The sequence below is a fragment of the Pseudocercospora fijiensis genome (assembly GCF_000340215.1).
Source record: "Pseudocercospora fijiensis CIRAD86 unplaced genomic scaffold MYCFIscaffold_1, whole genome shotgun sequence".
Classification (NCBI taxonomy): domain Eukaryota; kingdom Fungi; phylum Ascomycota; class Dothideomycetes; order Mycosphaerellales; family Mycosphaerellaceae; genus Pseudocercospora; species Pseudocercospora fijiensis.
In genome coordinates, this window is record NW_006921532.1 from 6,625,288 (window position 1) to 6,652,840 (window position 27,553).

The 27,553-nt window shown below is 45.2% G+C and overlaps 6 protein-coding genes across 6 annotated transcripts; 2 read left to right on the forward strand and 4 right to left on the reverse strand.

Annotated features, from left to right (window-relative positions):
* Positions 1-387: 387 nt before the first annotated feature.
* On the reverse strand, positions 388-1,448 carry MYCFIDRAFT_120531 (uncharacterized protein; the record flags this gene model as incomplete). The annotated part of the gene is made up of 3 exons (XM_007923421.1): positions 388-846; positions 899-1,009; positions 1,092-1,448. Coding segments are annotated over 3 exons (927 nt in total), but the record flags the coding sequence as incomplete, so codon positions are not given.
* A 1,063-nt stretch (positions 1,449-2,511) lies between these two features.
* Positions 2,512-5,081, forward strand: MYCFIDRAFT_87548 (uncharacterized protein; the record flags this gene model as incomplete). Its single annotated transcript, XM_007922754.1, has 3 exons — positions 2,512-3,216; positions 3,274-4,406; positions 4,457-5,081. The coding sequence occupies 3 exons, from the start codon at positions 2,512-2,514 to the stop codon at positions 5,079-5,081; spliced, it is 2,463 nt and encodes an 820-aa protein (XP_007920945.1).
* Positions 5,082-5,916: 835 nt separating this feature from the next.
* On the reverse strand, positions 5,917-8,210 carry MYCFIDRAFT_7388 (uncharacterized protein; the record flags this gene model as incomplete). Its single annotated transcript, XM_007921445.1, has 2 exons — positions 5,917-5,979; positions 7,959-8,210. Coding segments are annotated over 2 exons (315 nt in total), but the record flags the coding sequence as incomplete, so codon positions are not given.
* A 552-nt stretch (positions 8,211-8,762) lies between these two features.
* Positions 8,763-9,529, reverse strand: MYCFIDRAFT_192792 (uncharacterized protein; the record flags this gene model as incomplete). The annotated part of the gene is made up of 2 exons (XM_007923422.1): positions 8,763-9,053; positions 9,104-9,529. The coding sequence occupies 2 exons, from the start codon at positions 9,527-9,529 to the stop codon at positions 8,763-8,765; spliced, it is 717 nt and encodes a 238-aa protein (XP_007921613.1).
* Positions 9,530-15,111: 5,582 nt separating this feature from the next.
* MYCFIDRAFT_170266 (uncharacterized protein) lies at positions 15,112-15,545 on the reverse strand (the record flags this gene model as incomplete). The annotated part of the gene is made up of 4 exons (XM_007923423.1): positions 15,112-15,369; positions 15,408-15,421; positions 15,449-15,482; positions 15,510-15,545. The coding sequence occupies 4 exons, from the start codon at positions 15,543-15,545 to the stop codon at positions 15,112-15,114; spliced, it is 342 nt and encodes a 113-aa protein (XP_007921614.1).
* Positions 15,546-21,552: 6,007 nt separating this feature from the next.
* On the forward strand, positions 21,553-27,535 carry MYCFIDRAFT_170267 (uncharacterized protein; the record flags this gene model as incomplete). The annotated part of the gene is made up of 5 exons (XM_007923424.1): positions 21,553-21,584; positions 26,775-26,785; positions 26,813-27,376; positions 27,402-27,427; positions 27,461-27,535. The coding sequence occupies 5 exons, from the start codon at positions 21,553-21,555 to the stop codon at positions 27,533-27,535; spliced, it is 708 nt and encodes a 235-aa protein (XP_007921615.1).
* Between the last annotated feature and the right edge of the window lie 18 nt (positions 27,536-27,553).

Genomic DNA, 27,553 nt, shown 5'->3' on the forward strand with positions numbered 1-27,553 from the left:
ATGGTACGTTCATAACTACAGTATACAGTTGCCAGGGAAGCTCATCGAAGCCTTGGTTGCACGCGGGCTCGACTTGCTAGATATCTGACGTTAGCGTAGCCTTGCACGTCGGGGAAAGTGGAGCTTTCCGTACATCTCGACAAGTGGATTGGCGGGGCTCGAACAAGTTTTGAGGCTAGTAGCAAGGTGCGAAGCTTTTCGTAACTTCATAAGGCAGTGGGGAGAGCGCGCGTAGACCCGAGAGGTACCCCAAAGTGAAATGCGTATAGCTGTTCTCATGGCAGTGCCTCGGGCATTTGTTTTGTAAACAGGTCTATCCCTCCTGGCTCGCTATGCTACGCTAAAGGGCAGCATAATTGAAACTTTCATTGCACGTGCTTAGGTCGTTGAGGCTTTCGTCATCTGGTCGATGCGCCCAGTACCCCGACTTGAGAAAACGGCCATGATGCCGAATCCAACGTAAAAGAGTGCCAGAGGGTAGGCGACCAGGCCTCTCATGTTGGTCATGCGCCCCACAACGCAGAACATGGCCGAGCTTGAGTAAGTGCACCACGCGATGGCCAGGCTGACGAGACAGTAACCGATGAAGGTGTCCAACGGCAAGGCTACGCCAAGCAAGCTTGCGAAGACCAAGGGAAGCAAACAGTATCCGAGGACAGAGCTCGAGCGGCCAAGTGTGAGGGTCGATGAGAAGTGGGCGCTACCATGATAGCTCGGTTGATGGTTCTGGGCAGCTTGGACGTCATCTTGCGACAAGGGAGGCGACATCATGCTGAACACAAAGTGTAGCGCGATGGCGCCAAGAGCAGCCAGCCCGCATACGTAGCCGAACCACAGCTTTCCAGACTATGCATTCGATCAGACACGTGCGCCAGAAGGCTACAAGGGGTGCACTCACGAGTAATAGAAATGTGCCGAAGAGCGCACAAAAGAGAAATGGTCCTGCCAAGTCTGCATCGTCCATGATGTGTTGGTCTATTCGCGCCATGGGATTGAGCACGGTGAGTGTCTACGGCTCTCGTTAGCTGACTCCATACCTCATTATTCCCTCGACCGCAATGTCCCGATGTGACAAAGCCTATCCCACGAACCTTGCTTTGTATGTGGTGGAAATTGACACCGAGCTCCTCTAGCAGAGGAGGCTCGCCATCATATCCTTCTGTGCCAAGCGCGGCACGCCAGCCTGTTCTTAAGCCTCCTTGTCCTGTGCCCATCTGCCCGCTTGCTCCTGGTGGTCCCGCAAAGGCTCCAAAGCCATAGTTCGCTGAGCCTCCACCATAAGCATTTGAGGCTCCGTAAGCTTGTCCGGTATTGGGTGCGCCGAATGCTTGGAACGGTGTGGATTGCCCTGATACGGGCTGATTTGAGTATGTGGACTGGTAGAAGTTGAGATTGTTCTGAGCATTATATTGGTTGTTGGGCGGCGATTGGTATCCGTAGTTGGCCATGGTGGCCCGTTTCGGATGCGTTCGTGGTATGCGAAGGGAAATCGGGGTCGGCGACGTCTCGTTACTGGCTCATAGATCTGGTTCTCGCTGGATGCACTCGACAGGCAGAGAGAGGAGCTTTAGACTGCTGCCTCCAAATCGCACGTTGTCGTCCTCAGGATCGGGGTCCTCGGGCGCGGCGCTCTCCCCGACTGCAGGGGCGGAACTTTAGATGCCAATCAAGTTTTGACGGCGAGTACGGTAAATAATGATTAGCCTACCTGGAACTCTCACTTATCAACACCTCAACTGTTCATACAGCGAGAGTGCTTACAAGTAAAGCCAGTCTCGCCTCACGAACTGGCATTGAAATGGCCGTCTCTGGACTCCAACATGGCCACCTGTGCCAGCCGCTCAATGCGAGGCCACCAGGCGCCCTCCATTACCCGTGAAAGAGCCTCACGTTACTATAGCAGGCCGGGCTCTGAAGATCTCCGTCCAGCACGATTCTACATCCTGCAGTTCAGTCAGAGCGGCACTACCTATCTTTCCACGATCTCGGGCGGCCCTCACAGTGATCCTGGCCAGAGGCTATCTCACTCCAACTTCAAGGCCATTCTGTCATGCTCACTATGCTGTGTTTCAAGTCCTAAGACTTGTCCGAGCCTGGTCTGCTCTCTTCTCGACATACAAGCTGCCGCTCCTCAATTGGAAACAGGACCGCGACGACCATAGCGTGCAGCACCAGGCGACATGTGGCGCGGAGCTGAAAGCTAGCTTGGCGGATTGTCGCCCATCGCGGCGCCCATTTCACCTTAGCGGCTTTCGCCAAGGCTGGCTGCCTTATCAACTCTCTGCATCCGCGCCTATTCTGGGCCCGTTCTCATGATTCTCTCTACAAACAAAGTTCAATGGATCACAGTATGGCAGATCGGTGCATCGCTCTCAGGATCTCTAGCGCCATCAGGCGAGCTCTCTCGGCTGTTCTTCTATACCGCTCATCCGCCGCCCGTCATGTTCTTGCTTCCCACCATACACTCCTCCGCCTTGTGTCCACCTGTGAAGAGCCACGAAAGCGGGCTTCATGGCGGTCCGACCAGACCATGAGATCAATGCTACAACGACATCAGACACGAAGCCGGCCTTCGTGACCCACGCTCACCCAGCTTCAGCGCGCAACACATCCCCTGATGCTTCTCAAAACGAGGCAAGACCTGTCGACTACTTGCACACGGAATCACAGGTCCAGCAACGCTCTCGATATTCTCGCTGCTGCTACCCCTTCAAGACATTGCTCTTCCAGGTGTTCGCACTGCTTTGGCTAGTACCCATAATACTCCTATTGGTACTGAACGCGGAGCAGAAGATTATCGGTGCGAGCGCAAACTGCATACATGTTGAAGGCGGCTGTCTTCCTGATGTCTATTCGTCCTGGAGCGCAGTTGACGCACTTGTCAGAGCTGCGTCTCTTGACAAACGCACCCACGATCTTCTAGGAGGTCTTCAATTGGTCGCCAAGGCATTGGAGATATGGTTCGCGTTCATCGCATCATGGCTGGTGTATATGTTCACAATGTTTCTGGCATCCAGCGGACGAGGACTACCCATTGAACATCTCTACAAACCGACAGAGTATGCTGATCCAGTCAGCGGTTTCAAAAGTCTTTTCGGCATCTTTGGAGGACTAATTGCTTCATTTCGCCAAGCCAAGGCAAAACACGCCCAAGGCCAACATCACCAGGGAAATTTTCGCCTGTTTCTCTTCATCCTGGCTACCGTCGTGCTATGTGTAAGTATTAAGCAATGACGTCTGGCTTATCTCGACATGTGCTTACTGGCCTTAAAGGGCATTATGAATCTCATGGGTCCTGCTGTTGCCATATTGCTGATTCCGACGCTACAGTGGATCGATGTTGACCCTGTCCTCGATTCAACATTCATCGCCATGAATGCGAACACAACTCCGACCACGAGCGATTCTTGGCTGCTCGGAGACTCTGGATGCACCCAGGACAACTTCGTCGCCAACGACTATGGATGTGCTGAAACCTGGTCGTTGAGTCTCGATGGCTGGGCAAGCGGATATATGGCGACAGAGGCTGCTGATAGCGCAGTATCGGTTCAAGGCGAGCTGATGTTGACGTACAATCGCACGCGCTTCCCCACCGGATATGCTAATGATGCCGCTCTCACCAATCCGACCTATGAACTTGTGACATTCATTCCAAACCGTCATGTCCTCGATGATCTGTGGGAGGACATGCGGATTGTGCGGTCTATTTCCCAGGGCAACGATACCATGGCTGCCGAGGAGGCTTCCTACGTCAAATATAACAAGACTGTGCAGACATACTTACAACGGCACGGCCCAATCGTGGGAGCCATCTCCAATGTGTGGTATAACTACGATGATCAACTCAACACAACGATCCATGTTGGACCGCAGAAGCAGGTCAGATGCTATGCATCTTACAACAGCGACAACGCGCCGCTAAATTGGAGGGGTGATAACTTCGGGTCTTACAACGCTGGCAATTGGACTCGCTGTATCCCGATTGGAGCAGGATGGGACGACGGCTACCAGACGACGAACTTCAGCATCCGCGGTAATTACGACATAGTCTCCAATCGTACACAGCCTGACATCGCATTCACTGTGCACTCAACGTCAAAGGCAGCTTTTCTGCCCAACGGTACAGTCCCTGCAAGCCTTGAGGGAAAGTTCGCACAGAGCTGTCTCACCACCTCCAACTCGTCTGCTGGATGCGACTGGGAAGCTCTCTTCTCATCGCCTACAGACGGCAACATCTTCTATCGCTCGCAGAACGTCACTACTTGGGAGCTGGTGTCGGACTCGGATGGCAAACCGGGCAGAATAGGAATTGCTATCGACTTCGTTGCAATGCAAACGTTTGCCAACTACACCTTAGATCCGTCTAGCTACAGTAATCCCAATTACCTCACGGATTATCAATTGAGGTGCGTCAATGTGGCCTACGATCAACAGAAGCAAGACTGACCGTTCCTAGCGATTCTCAAACAACAATTGATAACATGACAGCACTTCGAGTTGACCCAGCTTGGACACTTGCGGCTTGGTCGGTCGCGGCTGGCGGAGAGGTTGAGGGCAACCGCTCTGCGGGCACTCTTCTGCAAAGCTCCTTCGACCACCTATTCCTGAATTACAACACGACAGACGACCCACTAACTCTCGAACAATACCGCTTAACAGGAGGAGGTCTCATGAGCATCTTGCAAATGCTGAGTCTGATGGACTACACCACCGTTCCAGCAGGCGAGACCCAAGGCGTGGACCCAAACCTTCTCATGTCCAGAGCCGGGCGCATCCAAGTCTACACTTTCGGCCTGTTCGGGCGCACAGCGAAGTTGGGTTTTGCAATCGCTATTATTGGTTGTGTCATTGTCTTCATCGAAGTCTGCGTTGGGTTGCTTTATGGTCTCTGGCTCGGACGAGGCTTTCGATCACCACTGGAGTTGCTCCTCGCCGCTTTGCAGCATCCTTACAGTGGAGAGATGGATGGCTTTGATGAGAAGGATAGGAAGAAGCAGCTTTCTCGTTTGCCGGTGACGCTTAGTGAGGTGAAGCATGGCGCTGGACCGATCAGGTTTGAGAATGTAAGGTATCGTGGCTGAGGCAGAATAATTGAGCAATGCAGTGGAGTCGGACGACTCGATTTTCAGAACTGAACTGAATTACTTTGAATTGATTCAGGCTTTATTGGAAATTTGGTCGATGAATGCCACGTGCGGCCCATGCTCTCCCTCCCTGAACGAACCTAAACCTTGCGATCTTCTTCACCTCACTTCCAGTCTATCTCAGGCCTCCCGCGTCCTTGTTTGACTGACGCTTCCCGACCACGCGCATGTCTGGATCAAGCAGCCCAGGCTCTCAGGCTCAACATCTCTTGGCAACGCGTATCGCAGAATCTACAGTAGAGGAATCCACCTGTTCTCTTGTGCTGCGAAAGACGATTGGATTCTTCGGAGAGGCGTTTGGATGAGACACGGAAGTGGTGCTTCGCGGCGCCGGTGATGATGATGATGAGCACGGTATCGCCATCAGATGCGAAGATCTCGCGAAGTTTATCGTCGGCCATGGCGGTATGGGATGGGATTCAATGAGTTGTGGGTCAGGGCAGGGACTTTGGGCGGCGCTAGGGAGTAGAGAAGTGAGGGTTGAGGGAATTTACGGTACGCAAAGATCAGGTTGGGGCATTATATAACGCGAAGATGATATGAGTTGTTCGCGGCGATTTTTCATGGCCTCGATCTTCGCCGCTTTAATATCTTAACTTCACACTTCTCCTGGCATTCCATTCTACATTCTGCAGACAACCCCATCCAAAGCCATTTCTAGTGTTGCTCTACAGCAGGCTTCAAGTCAATCGAAATGCGCAGGATCATGACACTTCGCCGAAGTTTCGAATGCAAACGCCTGCACGCAAGTGAGACACAGACCGTTCGAGAGCCTCTCGGCCTGTGTAGCCAACGCCCTGAAATCCGCCGTGGGAATGATTCCAGGTTTCCGATGCTCCTCGCAACCACTCGTGTAGCTGTACTCGCTCAAAATCCTAGTCCTATCGATAACGGCTTGAAGGCACATGGCATTGTCGCCGGTAAGAGGTGGTGGCCAGGTTTCGGTCCCGAAGTGTCTATGCGCGTGCTCGTAAAGAGGTTCGTGGTCGACGTCGGGAGGCGCGCCGCATTCTCCACACCAGAGGTCGAAGAATATACCCAGACTGTATGTAGCCTCATGGTGAGCCATTTGGCGAGTCCTCTCCAACTGCGCTGCAGAAAAAAGTTTAGCAGCATCCCCTCCAATTGACAAAGAGCTCTCTGCACTTACCCAACACCTGAGCCGGGACATTTCTCCCACATCGCGTTTCGGCAAGCGAGGCTATATCTCCAGTACACAGCCTCATCAACTGCCTCGTACCCTGAAAAAACGCATGCTTATGATCAAGTAGAAATGCTGCCGCGACCATATCTCCAACAACTATCAACGAAGCCTCTGCGCCATAACATCGAAACCAATCGGATAGGATCGCATGCGTTTGATACCGGAGGTGGTCGACGAGGTCGTATCTCTTGAGGGAAATCGCGAAGTCGAGAATCAGGGCAGTGGGCCAGACTTTGACTTGGTGGGAGAGGGGACGCAAATGGAGCATTTTGAGAATCTCGCGCATCGCGTCCGGGTTGTCGTCGGGGAAGTCGAGCTCTCCAGTGGCACGGGGTTGTAGGGGTAGATAGTGGTTTACCAGATCTCTCATGGAGATGGAGCTTTCGCAGAGGCGAGCCGATGAGACTTTGAATTTCGCTCCGTTTTCGCCGCCGGCTTTGAGAGTGAAATCGCCATTGGGTGCGATTACTTCGGTGTTGGAGGGGTGCGGTGTTGACATCTTTGAAGCGAAGGAGTTCTGTGCCGTAGTGAGGTCTCTGATGGTCTAGTTAAATAAATTGAGCTTTATCGATGATAGCAAATAAGTGAAGCTTGAAGAAGGGGCGCGCAGCTCCGGTTTTCATTTTCTCACCAAAGATCTATATTATGACCTTTGTATCCGTCTCCCTTGGCTCTTCCGATTGCTATCAGATGATATGCTTTTACGGCGGCCGCCTTTGAGTCATGTTGGTCCAGTGGTAAGCATACCATGTCACATCGGTAGCAATTTCCTTCCCTCGATGGACTCTTCGCTCGAGAAAACCAACTGATGAGGTGCGCTGAGGGGGAGATACCGATATCAACCAGCACACGTCTAGCCGGTTGTCATCATCTCAGCGACGTGACCGGTGATTGAACAGTTGTCGAGCGGGTTCTGAGCTTCATGGGAGCGCAAGCAGTGAAGACAAAGACCACAACAGATGCTTTCGACTTCGTCAATGTACTCCGTGACCTCGTCATGATCAATCGCGCAAGCATGACAGAGTAACGGAAGCTCTCCGATGTACTTCGGGAGCTCCTTGATGATACTGCTGGGACCTAGCCTCTCTCCAGGCTGATAACAGTCCATAAAGTCTTGTAGCCTTGCCTGGCTAATGGTTTCGGAATTGTGATTGCAGGATCCTATCAAGATTGTAGACAGGTCTCGCCTCATTTGTTCTTGCACAGCGAAGTACCGATGTTGTAGTGCATCTGCGATATGTCAGCTTTTGCGAAAAGAAGGCGATATGAATTCTGAAGCGGGTAGACTTGCAGTAGACTTTGGCCGGCAATGCGCTTTCTTGAAGTGAAGGTAGAGTAGAATGCTCGCGTAGGATCTGCTTGGTCGCGGCGCGAAAAGGTCGAGGAAGTTGGAGCAACCAGGCTGCGCTTGCGACGCGACAGATGTCAATGCTCCCATATTGAAATCGATCCAGAAAGTCCCAGATCAGTCCGTTGATCTGGAGGCGGAGCACGTCGACACAATCATATTTGTCGATGAGTCCTGCCAGTGCGAAAAGCTTCCGCGAGCATTGATCACGTGCAATTTCTCGTGCCGACGCTTTGTTGCCTGGATTCGAAAATTCCGCGACAGATTGAGCATGAAGCAGCATACACATATTCGTCATTGCTGCGGCATCGTCCTCGGGCAGATCAACGACCTGAGGTGTCTCGGCGCTGCGTTGGACTTGGCCTTCCTTGAAATGCGGTCCGAGAAGCGCAGCGAAGACTTTCGACAAACTAGTCAGGACAGTGGATGACACGAGGAGCTTCGCTTTCGAACCGCCGACCTCGAGGATTAGGTCGCCCAATTGTGCGATCTTCTTGACTTCGTCCATGTTGGCCATATCGCATGAGTGTGTTGTGTGGTGTTGTTGAGATAGCAGCGCGAAAGACGCAGGTGATGCTTGAGCTCGGAAGAAAAAGTGAGCTTTGATGCGAAGTGAAGCGAAGTGATCACGTCACTTTCACATGCTGCAAAGCCAAAAGGAAGAGACCGCTGCATATTCTGGTCGGTTGTCACGTCTAAGGAGTTGGAATATTCCGGACTCAAGCACCTTCTTTCGAGGATATATGCGGGATCGTGGAAGAGCAGCCCGAAAGGTATTTTCATCCACAGTGTTGGCCAGTATCAGTAGGCGTTCCAAGGCTGCTGTGGTACTCGTGGAAAGCGACATGTGCAAGCGCGGATGGAGCAAGTGACGAGCAGTAGTTGGACAAAGACGGCTCAGAGTTATCGATCGAACTGGCCGCCAACTCGGGCCGGAGTGTGGCAAGTGATCGGACCTTGACTGAAAACCTCGCATTTGTCCAGGCCGCAAAGAAGCAAAAAAAAGCTCGCACTTCAGGTCGACCTTCCCGACCGATATGGCTACCTGCCTGCATTCTGTCCTTGTTTAATCATCTCCAACCTTTAGATTTTCCATCTTCGCAAACAGCTGTGAACTCTCCTCCGAAAATTTCGCATGCTCTTTTTCAGCTGCTTCATCACGCTCACGAATGCAGTCCGGCACAATGAGCTTCGTTCCCGACATCTCTCTAGGCTTGAATCGATGCATGGGATCTCTTTTCTCGGAATGATACTGCGCTCGCTGTTCTCGATTCCAGCTGAGGATGTTGTAGCGACTGCCTCCAATCGTTCCGCCGGCGCTGGCTTGATCGCCATGAGTCTCGCGGTACTCCGCAAGCTTGGTTCAAGTGAGCAAAAGAGTAAGTGTTTCTAGGGTTCATGACTTACGACTTTAGACCAGCTCCATCTTGATGCCGTGACATTGGATTCGAGGAGGTCCACATCACTGTTCCGTGGGTCCAATGTGCCGGAAAGACCGCTTACACCTTCATGTTGGAGTTCAATGTCAGCTTTGTAAGCATACGCCAATAACATGTCCTGCCAATAGATATCTTGCCCATTTTCCTTGAACACCGTCGTAGATGCGTCCTTTGAGAACCGGATGTAGAGTGCCATGACGATTCCTAGATCTTGAAATGCAGAGTCGTAGGCCAGCTGACCAATCCTGTCCAAGTGGTTCAAGGCTGTCAAGACGGCGCACCCAATGAGACCGCACAAGCTGTCTACTCGCGCACGATCTTCGACCTCCAGCCATGCTCCTTCGTGGGAATCACTGTTGAGGAAGTGACCTAGAGCTGCGACAATGGCCCACATTTGGTGGACATTTGGACTTCTGCTCATCGGAGTCATGCATGACTTGAGCTGCTCTCTATCAGCGATGAGTGATATCGAGCATGAGAGGGACGCACAAGCTTCTCAAGCAGCTCGATGATCCCAAAGCCAAACGTGTCGTTGGTCATGGACAAGTCAAAATTGTCTTCACATGTCAGAGACAGCTTCAGGATGTGGAGTCTCACGATGCTCACCTGGGTCGCAGTATGAAGCTAGGCGATTGTATTTGTCCAGCAATGCTGAGGTCTCGCGCATCGCCACCCAAGTAGAACTTGACTCTCGTGCCACCTCTTCACTTGATGTAACTGATGTAATTCAGAAGAAGGACTATCTACGGAAAGTCCAAAGATGAAGTGCGGCAGTTGCAGCCTCAGGCATCAGGCACGTAATGGACCCTAACACCTAGACACATACTCCAAGTCACCCCCTTAGCACGTGTATATGGCTATACAATAAAACAAGCAACACAATAGCTATTCTGTTAGCAAAGCAAACAAGGGGTATTAGGTAAGCAGAAATAGGTAAACAAACTAGACTACTCTTAGGTTAAATAGACAAAGCAATAAAGGCCCTTTCTTCTTAGTACTTAGCAGCTAGCTTTGTAGCGCTCTCAATAGCGGCCTTGCAATCTACTAGGTTTAGTTGTTTAATAAAGCGGCCGTGCTTAATCTTATTAAGTAGCTTAGTAAAGCCATCGGCTATCTAATTATATATACTAACCCATTAAACGATAATAGTACTATTAGTAATCTTCTCTCGAATATAGTGGACACGAGCATCTATATGCTTTGTGCGGCTATTAATACTAGTCGACTTAGTAATAGTAATAGCGGACTAATTGTCCTCGTAGAGCGTAACTAGAAGAATATAGCCCTTATAACCAATTTCCTTTAATAAGCGAGCTAAGGCAACTGCTTCCTTAGCCTCTATAGTAAGTTGAATATACTTAGCTTTAGTTAATAACAGTATAACGAGTGTCTAGCGGCCGGACTTATACAATAGAGGTCTGCCTGCAATAGTAAAGTAGAAGCCGCCTATAGAGCGGCGGGTAACTAGATCGTTAGCCTATAAGGCGTTATAGTAACTAGCGAACCTGAGGTCGTCTTCGTTTAGGTTACCTTAGAAGCGCATACTACGGCTAAGGGTGCTAACTAGGTACTTAATTAGCTAAAGAAGCGCGGTATAATACTCCTTAGTCGGGTTGGAAATAAATCGTAACAATAGGCCGGCAGTATAGCAAGCATCCGGCCGAGTAATTATTGCTAGCTAGAGGGCTTTACTAACACCCTCCTAATATTAAGCCTTAAAGGCGGCACTAGCTATATAGCCTTTAGGTGTACGCTAAATCGATGTCTTAACGTATCGAGGCGCTATTAGAGTAGCTAGACCAATACGGCTACGCATACCATATTTCTTACTAAGCCTATTTAGATAGGCATCCTAAACGATATAGATAGTACGCTAGTTACGGTTACGGATAATCCGTATGCCGAGATAGTAGTATAGGTTACTAAGTTCTCGTATGTTAAATCGGTCCTTTAGCATCTAAGCAACGGCTTCTAGTGCTAATAGGCTATAGGCGATAATAATTATATTATCGACGTAGATAACGATAATCGAGCCGCTAACAACGTGTTTAAACACACACACGTTAGTTATTATTAGTACAAAGTCCAGGCTCTTTAAGTACTTCCGAAGCTCTTTATACTATAGCATTAGTAACTGCTTTAGACTATATAGTGCCTTTAGTAATAGGCAAACTATGCCCTTGCTACCACGGTCCTTAAAACCGTGTAGCTGTTTAACGTAGATCTTGTGCTTATCGCCGATAAGGGTATTAAGGAAGGCAGTTAGGATATTATACTATTTAGCCTCTAGGTCGTAATAAGCAATCAAGCTAAACAGTACTCGCAGCGCAGATAGCTTAGCGACAGCCGTATAGGTCTCGTTATAATCCTGTCCTTTAACCTATGTAAAGCTACGGACGACCTAACGAGCCTTAAACCGGCTTAGATTGCTATTAGCGTCTCGCTTAATAGTAAAGACCTATCGGCTACGGACAACCTTGCGACCTTTAGGCACCTCTAACCGAGACACATGCACCTATATATAGTTATCGATTAGTAACTTGTACTTAGCCTTATAGGCCTCCTTCTACTATAGCTAATATAGTAACTAAGTCGCCTCCTTATAGCTCTTCAGAATAGGAATGGTCTCTTTAGGCTTATTAGACTATTCAGCAATGTAGTAGGAGGCTATAAAGCCCTTAATATAGGCTATCGGCATGTTAGCTAGTTAGCGGCGCGCCTTGCGTTAAACACCGGCATTAGCTAGGTACCTACGTAAGAGGTTACGAGCTAACTTGTTGCTCCGGGTCTTGCGCGTAGATCGATTACTAATAGCCTTAGCAGGTCGCTCAAACTCAGGTAACTAGCCTAGCTCGCCCTTCTTAGCGTAAGGATCGTATATAGGCTATTCCTTAGCGGATTAGAAACCATCCTTATTACTTAATAGAGGTTGAACAGCTAGCAGGTTATCCTCGAGCGGCAATAGATTAGCGACTTTATTAGCCACCTCCTAAGCTAGTTCTTCTAGAGCATCTTCCTATTAGGCTAGAAGCTGCTAGACTACACTAGCGGCTTCCTATAGCGACGGTGCCTCGTTACTTATAGAATTGAATAGAGCCGGCATAACCGACTCGAGTATAACAAACTCGTTCTTAGCTAGGTTATTAGGATTAGCGTATAGTATTATGCCCTCTAGAAGCAACAACTCCCCTAACTTAATAAACTTGACATCCTTAGAGGCAATAACCTTATACTAGTTAGGAAGATAAACTATGTATTTTCCTGAGTCCACTAAGCCCTTAGCATAGCTAACTAGTTTGCTAACAAGACCTCTACTATCTATCTTCTTTCTACGAGCAACTTCGTAATCGCACACAACAGCAGTATAGCTATAGGTACGAAGATATTAAAGGCGTAGCTGCTTCCGAGACTAATTAAGCTCCCTAGCTACAATAGTATAGGGGCTAAGACCTTCTAAGGTTCTAGGAGTGATATTGAGGATCTATATAGCAGTAGTAACTGCATATAGCTATAGGGCCTTTAGCAAATTGGCGTAGAGCATTATCTTCCGAGCTGTCGTATACATAATATAATTACTAACCTTAGCAAGTCCGTTCTAAGTAGAAGAATGAGGCGCTATAACCTATAGTATAATGCCTTAATTACGAGCCTAGCTTAATAGCTGGTTTCCGCCGTATTCACCCCCTCTATCGAGGCGGTAGATTAGGATCGAATAGCTAGTCTGTATACGGACGTATATATAGTAGTCCTTAATTGCTACTACAGCCCCTAACTTTAGTAAGCTAGCATACTCGTATCGATAGGCTAACTTAGCGCATATAAACAATGTAAAGTAGCGCTCTTGCAGCAGACTAGGGTTAGTAATAGTAACTACATCTATATAGACAATATAATAGATCGTAGATAGTCGCACTCGTAGCAGTCGGTTATATTCCTTATATAACATTGCTATATAATAAGCGATACAGTTTCGGAAGTCGGTCTTGTTTCTAGTAATAACAATCTAACCCTTAGCTTCTATTCGTAACAGCTTGCGGTAATGGATATAGCTATATTGTAGATGCTATTCTTCTATCGTGCCTATAGGCATCCCCTTCTTAGGCACCCCCTTCTTTAACAAAAGGGCAACTACCTTACTATCTAGACTAGAGGTTAGTATATAGAGATAGGGGAGACCATTCTTACGGTATGTCTAAGCGATAGTAACCTTATTGCCCTCTACTATCGTGAACAGGATACGCTTATCGTTCCGATAGAAACAGCCCTTGTCGGCAAGCTTCTTAGTAGACAGGAGGTTAGCTGCCAGACCTAGCATATACAGTGTATCAGACAACTTTATACTGCTTACACTACGCTTATTAACTACCTTAGTCTAAGCCATTCCGACTATCGTAGCGTGCTTCGTGTTGCTACTAAACCGGATAGGAATGTAATAGCCTTTATATTTAATAAGCAATAAAGGGTCGTTAACTATATGCATACTAGTACCTAAGTCGATAACCCAATTAGTAGTACGAGTACTAGCAGTAAGAGCCGTAGAAACCTAGTCGCTAACAGTAACTATAGTGTTTATAGTAAAGGCGTAATTGTAGCTTAGGTCTAATAACACCCCCGGGGTAGCATTAGCCGCATACAGCCCCTAAGCACTATTCTAACCGGACAGCGGTTGCTGTTACTACTAAGTAGTTAACGCCTATTGTTGCTTCTTCTTAGCCTTCTACTTCTCGCGACGAAGACGGTCTTCTTCCTTTAGGTAAGGGTACTTAGTATAGCAGCGGTTAGAAGGGTATAACCCCTAATAATAGGCGCACTTCTTACGGCTAGACTAATAACTATTCTAGTTGCTTCTACCGCGGCCTCGACCGTTGGTATTGTTATTGTTTCCGCGGCTACTACGACCGCTACGGCTCGAGTTACCTCGACCGTTACTATTGCTATTGCTACCTTACTATTGTTAGCGCTAGAGACCGAAGAAACTATTATACTAGGCCTAGTTTAGTTAAGCTACATTCTTATTAAGCAATGCGCTAATAATGTTGTTAAGTGTGTTATCGTTAATAGTGTATTCGGAGGCGCGTATCTGCTCTCGGCGTATCTATACGAAAGCCTCGTAGAATAGAGAGATCTGCATAATAAACATATAGACAGCCTAGTATTAGCTAATAGCTAATTTGGTATCCTTCAAGGCACTAAGCTTCTTCTTATACTTATTATAGAACTTCTTAATGTCCTTGCTATTATACCGAAGGGTAATATATTCCTAGTAGAGTATAAATTTAGTAGACCTACCTTTACTAGTATATTTCTTATATAGGTAAGTCTACACTTCTTACGATATAGCGAGACTAAGCAACGACTGCTAAACCTCGGCGATATAGTTAGCAAAGATCTACGTACGCGCTAATTAATCTTTTGCTTCCTATTTATCTTATCGGTCTTTAAACTCTAACTAAGTTTTAGAAGACAACTTAATATTAGGCTTTAGGCGGGTCCCCTAGATATAGCGCTATACCTGTATACCTTTAAGGGCACCCTTAGCGGTATAAGACTATAATAGATAATTCTCCTTATTCTTTAGCTTAGGAATGTTGCTTATATAAGCGCTAGCAGAAGTTATAGGGGGAGCTATTACAGACAGCGACGGCGATATAGAAACTATAGACTTTGTCTTAAGGGGCGGCCGATAGGCGCGCCTATATTCTAGTATAGCGGATAGCTAATACTAATATTAGAAACTAGTATAGCGGACAGCTAATACTAATAGTAGCCGACTCGAGTCTAGTACCTACTAGAATACTCGAGAGCGGCGGCGGCGGCGACGATATTAGTATCGGCGCAATTTTTAGTAACGAGCGCTATCTACGCAGCTATCGGAGTGACTATTAGAATACGTATAGAATACGTTAGAAACGCAGGGGGCTTATAACCACTTAATGTAACTAATGTAATTTAGAAGAAGGACTATCTACGGAAAGTCTAAAGATGAAGTGCGGCAGTTGCAGCCTCAGGCATTAGGCACGTAATGGACCCTGACACCTGGACACACACTCCAAGTTCTTCGGTGTCCTGGGGTTGTGCTAAGCAGAGATACTCATATGCCCCCGAGAAAGACCGGTCTTCGAATTGACTCTTGGCAGGTCTCTTTTGCTTTGGCTTCTTGCTCGAGCTTTCCTGCGATGCCAGTGATCGATTCGGGTCACGCTCAGCGAGAGCCTTTATCTTGGCTCGTCCAGGCTTGGCAGATGATGCACCGGTGCTTTTGTCGCCTCTACTGAAATCAGATATACTTGAAGTGTGTGGTGTGTGGTATCACGTGCATGATGCCTGAGGCTGAAACTGCGCACTTCCTTGAAGTGTGTGGTGTGTGGTATCACGTGCATGATGCCTGAGGCTGAAACTGCGTACTTCATCTTTGGGCTTCCTATAGATTAGCCCTCTTCTAAATATATTACAGTTTACATTAAGTAGTTATAAGCCCCCTGCGTTTCTAACACGTATAACACGTTTAATATATATTCTAATAGTTAATCCGACTACTACGTAGATAGCGCTTGTTACTAAAAATTACGCTAATACTAATACCGTCGCCGCTACCGCCCTCGAGTGTTCTAGTAGGTGCTAGACTCGAGTCGGTTACTAATAGTGTTAGCTATCCGCTATACTAGAATATAGGCGCGCCTATCGGCTACCTTTTAAAACAAGTCTATAGTCTCTTTCTATATTACCGTCGCTATCCGCAATAGCTCCCCCTATAACCGCTAACGCTTATATAAGCAACATCCCTAAGCTAAAGAATAAGGAGAATTATCTATTATAGTCTTATACCGCTAAGGGTGCCCTTAAAGGCATATAGATATAGCGCTATATCTAAGGGACCCGCCTAAAGCCTAATATTAAGTTGTCTTTTAAAACTTAGTTAGAGTTTAAAGACCGATAAGATAAATAGGAAGTAAAAGATTAATTAGCGCGTACGTAGATCTTTGCTAACTATGTCGCTAAGGTTTAGCAGTCGTTGCTTAGTCTCGCTATATTATAGGAAGTATAGACTTACCTATATAAGAAATACACTAGTAAAGGTAGGTCTACTAAATTCATGCTCTACTAGGAATATATTACCCTTCGGTATAATAGCAAGGATATTAAGAAGTTCTGCAATAAGTATAAGAAGAAGCTCGGTGCCTTAAAGGATACTAAATTAGCTATTAGCTAATATTAGGCTGTCTATATGTTTATTATACAGATCTCTCTATTCTACGAGGCTTTCGTATAGATACGCCGAGAGCAGATACGCGCCTCCGAGTATACTATTAACGATAACACACTTAATAACATTATTAGCGCGTTGCTTAATAAGAATATAGCTTAATTAAACTAGGCCTAATATAACGGCTTCTTTAGTCTTTAGCGCTAACTACAATAGTAAGGTAGTAATAGCAATAACAACGGTCGAGGTAACTCGAACCGTAGCGGTCGTAGTAGCCGCGGAAATAATAATAACGGTCGAGGCCGCGGTAGAAGCAACTAGAATAGTTATTAGTCTAACCGTAAGAAGTGCGCCTATTATTAGGGGTCGCACCCTTCTAACCGCTACTATACTAAGTACCCTTACCTAAAGGAGGAAGACCGACTTCGTCGCGAGAAGTAGAAGGCTAAGAAGAAGCAATAACAGGCGTTAACTGCTTAGCAACAACAGCAATAGCCGCTATCTAGTTAGAATAGTGCTTAGGGCCTATATGCGGCTAATGCTATCCCGGGGGTGCTATTAGACCTAAACTATAATTACGCCTTTATAGCTACGGTTACTATAAGCGACCTAGTTTCTACGGCTCTTACTGCTAGCACTCGTACTACTAATTAGGTTGTCGACTTAGGTACTAGTATTTACGACCCTTTATTACTTATTAAATACGAAGGCTATTACATTCCTGTCCGGTTTAGAGGCAACACGAAGCACGCTACGATAGTTAGCATAGCTTAGATAGAGGTTGTTAATAAGCGTAGTATAAGCAACATGAAGTTGTCTAATATACTGTATATACCTAGTCTAGCAGCTAACCTTCTGTCTACTAAGAAGCTTGCCGATAAGGGTTGTTTCTACCGTAATAATAAGCGTGTGCTATTTACGATAGTGGAAGGCAATAAGGTTACTATCGCTTAGATATACCGTAAGAATAGTCTTCCCTACCTCTATATACCAACCTCTAGTCTAGATAGTAAGGTAGTTGCCCTTATATCAAAGAAGGGGGTGCCTAAGAAGGGGGTGCCTATAGGCACTATAGATAAATAGCATCTACGATATAGCTATATTCATTACCGCAAGCTACTAAGGATAGAATCTAAGGGTCAAATTGTTATTACTAGTGCTAAGAAGGACTTCCGCAACTGCATTGCCTATCGCATAGCTATATTATATAAGGAATACAATCGGCTGCTACGCGTACGACTATCTACGATCTATTACATTGTCTGTGTAGATATAGTTACTATTACTAACCCTAGTCTATTGTAGGAGCGCTATTTCACACTGTTTATATGCGCTAAGTTAGGCTATCGATACGAATATACTAGCACGCTTAAGTTAGGGGCTGCAGTAGCTATTTAGGACTATCGTATATATATCCGTATACAGACTAGCTATTCGATCCTAATCTACTGCCTCGATAGAGGGGGTAAATACAGCGGAAATCAGCTATTAAGCTAGGCTCGTAATTAGGGCATTATACTGCAGGTTATAGCTCCTTATTCTTCTACTTAGAATAGCCTTACTAAGGTTAGCAATTACATCGTATATACGACTACGAGAAAGATAATGCTATAGGCCAACCTTCTAAAGTCTCTATAGCTATATGCTATTGCCTCCGCTATATAGGTCCTTAATATCACACCTAGAACCCTAGAAGGTCTTAGCCCCTATGCTATTGTAGCTAGGGAGCTTAATTAGTCTCGAAAGCAGCTACGCCTTTAGCACCTTCGAGCCTATAGCTATACTGCTATTGCATACGATTATAGTATAGCTCGTAGAAAGAAGATAGATAGCAGAGGCCTAGTTAGCAAGCTAGTTAGCTATACTAAGGGCTCTATAGACTCCGGAAAATACATGATTTACCTGCCTAATTAGCACAAGGTTATCGCTTCTAAGGACGTCTAGTTTATTAAGTTAGAGGGTGACCTTAACCTCCTGCTTCCGGATAGCATAAAGCTATATACTAACACTAACGACTTAGCTAAGAACGAGTTTGTTACACTCGAGTCTATTATACCGGCTTTGTTTAATTCTATAAGCAACGAGGCTCCGTCGCCTACCGAGGCTGCTAGTATAGTCTAGCGGCTTCTAGCTTAGCAAGAAGAACAGCCTATATAAGGACCTATATAGGAAATGGCCGATAAGGTCGCTAATCCGTTACTAATCGAGGACGACCTTCTAGACGTTTAACTACTAGCTTCGAGTAATGAAGATAGCTTCTAATTAGCTAAGGAAGATTAAGCTCCGCCCTTTAATCTAAATACGAAGAAGGGTAAGCCTAGCTAGTTGCTAGAGTTTGAGCGACCTAATACGATAGGCGCTCGTTCTACCCGTACAACCCGTAGTAACAAGTTAGCTCGTAACCTATTACGTAGCTATCTAGCTAATTGTAGTATTAAGCGGTCGACTCGACGTATAATAGCTAATATGCCGATAGCCTATATAAAGGGCTTTATAGCTTCCTGCTACATTGCTAAACAGCCTAATAAGCCTAAGGACACTATTCTAATTCTAAAGAGCTTTAAGGCCGCTAAGGAATTACAATACTAGCTATAATAGAAGGAGGCCTGTAAGGCTAAGTACAAGTCGTTAATAGATAACTATACGTAGGTACACGTTTCTCGGCTAGAAGTGCCTAAAGGTCGCAAGGTTGTCCGTAGCTAATAGGTATTTACTATCAAGCGCGACGCTAATAGCAATATTAGCCGGTTTAAGGCTCGTTAGGTTGTTCGTAGCTTTACTTAAGTTAAAGGACAGGACTATAACGAGACCTATACTGCAGTAGCTAAGCTAAGCACACTGCGTATCCTGTTTGCTATAATTGCTTACTATAACCTAGAGGCTTAACAATATAATATCCTAACTGCCTTCTTAAACGCACTTATTAGCAACAAGCATAAGATCTACGTTAAGCAGCTACACGGCTTTGAAGACCGTAGTAGAGGCAAGGGCATAGTGTGTCTACTGCTAAAAGCACTTTATAGTCTAAAGCAGTTACTAATACTATAGTATAAAGAGCTCCGGAAGTTTCTAAAGAGCCTGAACTTCATCCCTATTATAAGCGATGTGTGTGTGTTCAAACACACTATTAGTAGCTCAGTTATCGTTATCTACGTAGATAATATAATTATTATTGCTTATTTAATAGCCGCTCTCTAAGTAGTGGCTTAGTTACTAAAGGATCGCTTTAATATGCGGGAACTTAGTAATCTTTACTATTATCTCGGTATGCGTATTATTCGCAACCGCAAGGACCGCACTATCTATATAGTGTAGGACGCCTATCTAAACCGACTTAGTAAGAAGTATAGCATATAGGGCCGTATAGTACCGGCTACGCTAATAGCACCTCGATACGTTAAGACATCGATTTAGCGTGCACCTAAGGGCTATACTGCTAGCGCTGCCTTTAAGACTTAGTATTAGGAAGGTGTTAGTAAAGCACTATAGCCAGCAATAATTACTCGACCTAATGCTTGCTATACTATAGGCCTGTTATTACGATACATTTCTAACCCGACTAAGGAACACTATGCCGTACTTCTCTAGCTTATTAAGTACCTAGTTAGCACTCTAAGCCGTAGTCTGTATTTCCGAGGCACACAGAGCGATAAGCTCAACTTTGCTAGATATTGTAACGCTTTCTAGGCAGATAATCCGGTTACTCGTCGCTCTATAGGAGGCTTCTACTTTACGCTCGCTAGTAGACCGCTACTATACAAGTTAGGCCGCCAGACCTTAGTTACTCTATCGTCTATAGAAGCTAAGTATATTTAGTTAACAACTAGCGCTAAGGAAGCCGTTGCTTTAGCTCGGTTGCTATAAGAGATTAGTTATAAGGGCACTATTAAGCCTATTACGCTATACGAGGACAATTAGTCCGCTATTGCTATTACCTAGTCGACAAGCGTTAATAGCCGTACTAAGCATATAGATGCTAGGGTTTACTATATCTGCGAGAAGATCGCTAATAGCACTGTCGCCGTTGCCTAGATTAGTATATACGACTAGATCGCTAATAGCTTTACTAAGCCGCTTAACAAGCTTAAGTATAGTCGCTTTGTTAAACAGTTAAACTTAGTAGATTATAAGGCTGCTATTAAGAGCGCCGCTTAGCCTACTACTAAATACTAAATAGATAGAAGACATAGGTTTATTGTCTAGTTTAACTGCTTGTGTTTGTTTGATTGCTTTGTTATAATAGCCTGAAAGTGGTCTAGTTGTTTCTATACCTAATACCCCTTTGTTTGCTTCGCTAGTTTGTTTGTTTAGCTATATATACGCGATAAGAGGGTGACTTGAAGTGTGTAGTATATAGTATTACGTGCATAATGCCTAAGGCTGAAACTGCGCACTTCCTTAAAGTGTATAGTATATAGTATTACGTATATAATACCTAAGGCTAAAACTGCGTACTTTATCTTTAGGCTTCCTATAGATTAGCCCTCTTCTAAATACATTACAGTTTATATTAAGTAATATTACCTCAATCGCGGTCTAGGAAGGCATAGTAGAAGGAGTAACACCGCTAAAGTTTCATTAATCTATTCCCTTAACTATAAGTTATACAGACGTAATATTAGGTATTGTTTGTTTACTCCTACTAAGGAAGGTTTAACGTTCGTCGATTGTTAAGAATCGGGTACGCGCTAGGATCTATAAGGAAATATCTACTAGTTCTAGGAGGCTATAGGGAAAAGTTAAGACGCGGTTATAGGACTAATAGTCTATGTATTTAGTACTACTAGCTAAAGATATTATAGCGACTATTCCTAGTTATTCTACTAGTACTAGCTTAATTACTATAAGTCTCCTAGCACTTATAGAGCAGTAAGCTTAGTTTTGGTTAGAACTTGGGGGAAGGATAACTGTTTCTATAGTGTTTATCTTGTTCGGCGCTCGGACCGAGCCCTTAGCCCCCCTAGACTAACGGCCTATCCCTATCGCTATAGCCATAGTCCGCTCTTGCTGCTTGGTCTTCTACCGCAGAGCAGCGAGCAACTAGAAATTCTCCGATAAACGTTATTAATAGCAAAGGCATTACCGTACTCGGGGCAGGCTTGTTAGGAATTGTTAAGCTTCTCGACAATAACTTGATATAACTGATGTATTCGAGAGAGACTATCTACGAGAAAGTCGGAAGAAGAAGTACGGCAGTTACAGCCTAAGGCATTATGCACGTAATACCTATATACACACTCTTCAAGTCACCCCCTTATCGCGTATATACAGCTAAACAAAAGCAAACAAAGGGGTATTAGGTATAGAGACAATTAGACTACTTTCCGGCCATTGTACTAAAGCAATCTAATAAACAAGCAAGTAGTTGAACTAGACAAACACACATGCCTTCTATCTATTTAGTACTTAGTAGCAGGCTAAGCGGCGCTCTTAATAGCAGCCTTACAATCTACCAAGTTCAACTGCTAAATAAAGCGACTATGCTTGAGCTTGTTAAGCGGCTTAGTAAAGCTATTAGCGATTTGATCGTATATACTGATCCACGTAACAACGATAGTGCTATTAGCGATCTTCTTACGGATGTAGTGCACTCGAGCATCTATATGCTTAGTGCGGCTATTAACGCTTGTCGACTAGGTAATAGCAATAGCGGACTAATTGTCCTCGTACAGCGTTACAGGCTTAATAGTGCCCTTATAACCAATCTCTTATAGCAATCGAGCTAAAGCAACGGCTTCCTTAGCGCTAGTTGTTAACTAAACATACTTAGCTTCTATAGACGACAGAGTAACTAAGGTCTAGCGGCCTAACTTGTATAGCAGCGGTCTACTAGCGAGTGTAAAGTAGAAGCCGCCTATAGAGCGGCGAGTAACTGGATCGTTAGCCTATAAGGCATTATAGTAACTAGCTAGATTGAGCTCATCCTTGCTCTATATACCTTAGAAACACAGACTACGGCTTAGAGTGCCAACTAGGTACTTAATAAGCTAAAGAAGTGCGGTATAGTATTCCTTAGTCGGGTTGGAAATGTATCGTAATAAGAGGCCTATAGTATAGCAAGTATTAGGTCGTATAATTATAGCTAGCTACAGCGCCTCGCCAACACCTTCTTAATACTAAGTCTTGAAGGCGGCACTAGCTATATAGCCCTCTAGTGCGCGTTAAATGGACGTCTTAATATAGCGAGGTACTATTAGAGTAGCTAGACCGATACGGCTACGCATACTATACTTCTTACTAAGCCTATTCAAATAGGCATCTTAAACGACGTGAATAGTGCGCTAATTGCGGTTACGAATAATCCGTATGCCGAGATAGTAGTGCAGGTCGCCTAGTTCTCGTATATTAAATCGGTCCTTTAGCAACTAAGCAACGGCTTCTAGTGCTAATAGGCTGTAGGCGATAATAATTATATTATCGACGTAGATAACGATAATCGAGCTACTAACAACGTGTTTAAAGACACAGATATCGGATATTATTGGAATGAAGTCCAGGCTCTTTAAGTACTTCCGAAGCTCTTTATACTATAGCATTAGTAACTGCTTTAGACTATATAGTGCCTTTAGCAATAGGCAAACTATGCCCTTGCCGCTACGGTCTTTAAAGCTATATAGTTGCTCGACGTAGATCTTATGCTTATCCCCGATAAGTGCGTTAAGGAAGGCCGTTAGAATATCGTACTGCTTGGCCTCTAGGTCGTAATAAGCGATTAGTGCAAACAGCGCTCGCAGCGTAGACGGCTTAGCGACGGCCGCATAGGTCTCGTCGTAATCCTAGCCTTTAACCTACGTAAAGCTACGGACAACCTAACGAGCCTTAAACCGGCTTATATTTCTATTAGCGTCTCGCTTAATAGTAAAGACCTAACGACTACGAACAACCTTCCTACCTTCTAGCACCTCTAACCGAGATACATAAACCTATATATAGTTATTAATTAGTGACTTGTATTTAGCCTCGCAAGCTTCCTTCTACTATAGCTAATATAGCGACTAAGTTGCTTCCTTATAACTCTTCGGAATAGGGATAGTTTCTTTAGGCTTGTCGGACTGCTTAGCAATATAGTAGGAGGCTATAAAGCCCTTAATATAGGCTATCGGCATATTAGCTATTGTGCGTCGAGTCGACCGCTAGACGCTACAATCGGCCAGATATCTACGCAATAGTTTACGAGCGCTCTTGTTGCTTCGTGTCTTGCGTATAGAACGATTGCCTATCTTAGTTAGCCGCTTAAACTTAGGCAACTAGCTAGGCTCGCCCTTCTTCGCCTATAGGTCGTATACTAGCTATTCTTTAGCGGACTAGAAACCATCTTTATTACTTGAAGCTAGTAGTTAAACGTCTAGTAGGTTATCGTCGAGTAGCAACGGACTAGCGACCTTATTAGTTACCTCTATGTCCTAAGCAGGCTCGTCTAGAGGCTCTTCTTACTAGGCTAGAAGCTGCTAGACTACACTAGCGGCGTCGGCTAGTAACGGAGCCTCGTTGCTTATAGAATTGAACAGAGCCGGCATAATAGACTCAATGCTAATAAACTCGCTCTTAGAAGGGTTATTAGGATTAGTATATGGATCTATACTATTTAGAAGCAGAAGGTTACTATCTAACTTAATAAACTGAACATCCTTAGAAGCGACAACCTTATATTAATTAGGTAGGTAGATTATATACTTTCTAGAGTCTATAGAGCCCTTAGTATAGCCAACTAGCTTGCTAACAAGACCTCTACTATCTATCTTCTTTCTACGAGCAACACTATAATCGTATACAATAGCAGTATAGCTATAGGCTCGAAGGTGCTAAAGGCGTAGCTGCTTTCGAGACTAATTGAGCTCCCTAGCTATAATAGCATAGGGGCTAAGACCTTCTAGGGTTCTAGGTATAATATTAAGGACCTGTATAGCGGAGGCAATAGCATATAGCTATAGAGACTTTAGAAGGTTGGCCTGCAGCATTATCTTTCTTATAGTCGTATATACAATGTAATTGCTAACCTTAGCAAGGCCATTCTAAGTTAATAAATGAGGTGCAGTAACTTGCAGTATAATGCCCTCGTCTCGAGCCTAATTTAATAGCTGATTTCCGCCGTATTTACCCCCTCTATCGAGGCGGTAGATTAGGATTGAGTAACTAGTCTATATACGGATATATATACGATAGTCCTTAATAGCTACTACAGCCCCTAACTTGAGCGTACTAGCATATTCGTGTCGATAGCCTAACTTAGCGTATGTGAATAGTATGAAATAGCGCTCCTGCAATAGACTAGGATTAGTAATAGTGACTATATTAACACAGACAATGTAGTAAATAGTAGATAGTCGTACGCGTAGCAGCCGATTGTATTCCTTATATAATATAGCTATACGATAGGCAATGCAGTTGCGGAAGTCGGTCTTGCTTCTAGTAATAACAATTTGACCCTTAGCTTCCATTCGTAATAGCTTGCGGTAATGGATATAGCTATATCGTAGATGCTACTCTTCTATCGTACCTATTAGCACCCCCTTCTTCGACAGAAGCGCAACAACCTAGCTATCCGGACTAGAGGTTAGTGTATACAGATAGGGGAGACTATTCTTTCGGTATGTTTAAGTAATAGTAACCTCCGAGCCGTTAATAATAGTAAACAGCACGCGCTTGTCGTTCCGATAGAAACAGCCCTTATCGGCAAGCTTCTTAGTAGATAGGAGGTTGGCTGCTAGACCTAGCATATATAGCGTATTAGACAACTTCATGCTGCTTATACTACGCTTATTAACTACCTTAGTCTAAGCCATTCCGACTATCGTAGCGTGCTTCGTGTTGCTACCAAACTAGACAGGAATATAACAGCCTTTATATTTAATAAGCAATAAAGGGTCGTTAACTATATATATGCTAGTACCTAAGTCGACAACCCAATTAGTAGTACGAGTGCTAGCAGTAAGAGCCGTAGAAACCTAGTCGCTAACAGTAACTATAGTAGCGCTTGCAGTAAAGGCGTAATTGTAGTTTAGGTCTAATAACACCCCCGGGGTAGCATTAGCCGCATATAGGCCCTAAGCACTATTCTAACTAGATAGCGGTTGCTGCTGTTACTAAGTAGTTAGTCTACGCTGCTGCTATTGCTGCTGCACCCCCTTCTTCTTAGCCTTCTGCTATTTACGACGCAGTCGGTCTTCTTCCTTTAGATAAGGGTATTTAGTATAGCAGCGGTCGGAAGGGTGCGACCCCTAATAATAGGCGCACTTCTTACGGTTAGACTAGTAACTATTCTAATTCTAGTTGCTTCTACCGCGGCCTCGACTATTGTTGCTGTTTCCGCGGCTACTACGACCGCTACGGTTCGAGTTACCTCGACCGTTATTGTTGTTGCTATTGCTACCTTGCTATTGTAGTTAGCGTTAAAGACCGAAGAAGCTACTGTATTAGGCCTAGTTCAGTTAAGCTATATTCTTATTAAGTAACGCGCTAATAATGTTGTTAAGGGTGCTGTTATTAATAGTATATTCTAAGGCGCGTATCTGCTTACGTCGCATCTGTGCGAAAGCCTCGTAGAACGGTGCGATTTGTATAATAAACATATAGACAGCTTAGTATTAACTAATAGCCAATTTAGTGTCCTTTAAGGCACCGAGCTTCTTCTTATATTTATTATAGAACTTCTTAATATCCTTACTATTATACCGAAGGGTAATATATTCCTAGTAGAGCATAAATTCAGTAGACCTACCTTTACTAGTGTATTTCTTCTTAAGGAAGTCCTACACTTCCTAGGATGTAGACAGACTAAGTAGTAATTATTAAATATTACTAACACAATTAGCAAAGATCTAGGTACGCGCTGTTTAATCTTTGGAGTCCTATTTATCTTAGCGGTCTTTAAACTCTTCAGAAGTCTTACTAGATGCCTTAGTAAGGGGTCGCTAGCGGGTGCCCTATATATAGCGCTAGACCGATATACCTTTAAGGGCGCCTTTAGCGGCGTAGGCCTATACTAGATAATTCTCCTTGTTCTTTAGCTTAGGGATATTGCTTATGTAAGCGTTAGTAGTTATAGGGGGAGCTATTGCGGATAGCGACGGCGATAATATAGAAAGTATAGACTTTATCTTAAAGGGCAGCCGATAGGCGCGCCTATATTCTAGTATAGCGGACAGCTAATACTAATATTAGAAACCGGTGTAGCAGACAGCTAACACTAACAGTAGCCGACTCGAGTCTAGTACCTGCTAGAATACTCGAGGGCGGCAGCGGCGGCGATAATATTAGTATCGGCGCAATTTTTAGTAACAAGCGCTGTCTACGTAGCTGTCGGAGTAACTATTAGAATACGTGTAGAATGCGTTAGAAACGCAGGGGGCTTATAACCACTTGATGTAACTAATATATTCGAGAGAGACTATCTACGAGAAAGTCGGAAGAAGAAGTGCGGCAGTTGCAGCCTAAGGCATCATGCACGTGATACCCACACACACACTCTTCAAGTCAATGGACTCGTTGCAAAATCGCCTTGGCCTGGCGAGCAAGCAGAACGAAGCCAAGCGGACCTGCAGCGTGAGGCACGCGCACATCGCCAAATCCAAGAGGGCCTGACCGAGAATGATTACACGAGGAGATTCATTCGATTGATTTCATGCGACCCGAGCGACTCAACATTAACGATGGAATATGCGAAAATGGGCACGCTGCGCAATTATCTTCAAGCACATGCAGAGCAGATTGATCAATCGCGTCGATACTCTTGGATCCTTGCGATGGCTGAAGGGCTAGCGATGCTACATGCACAGAGCATTATCCATTGCGATTTCACCCCAAACAACATGCTCCTCGATGATCGTTTAGAGCTCAAAATTACGGACTTTGGATGCTGCTCGATCGACGGGTCGCGGCCCACTGGTGCTGCAAGTATACGTTTCGACCCTTGCAATGGCGATTGGAGGACTCTAGCTACACAAGTCGAAGACCTTTTTGCGCTTGGCTCGAGCATCTTCGAGGTGCTTACTGGCAAGAGACCGCTTGAAGATATACCCTCAGAATCTCAGATCAGGTGTGCGATCTGCATAGGCTGCGTCAGTTCGAAGATCTCACTGGACTAGAGATGTCGGATATTATTTTGGATTGTTGGCTTTTGAGGGCGCATTCAGCTCAGGCGGTTTACCAACGGATTCTTACGGCGGTGTGACACTGCCAGAATGGAAAAACGCCTGATCCTTTTGGGGTGGCATG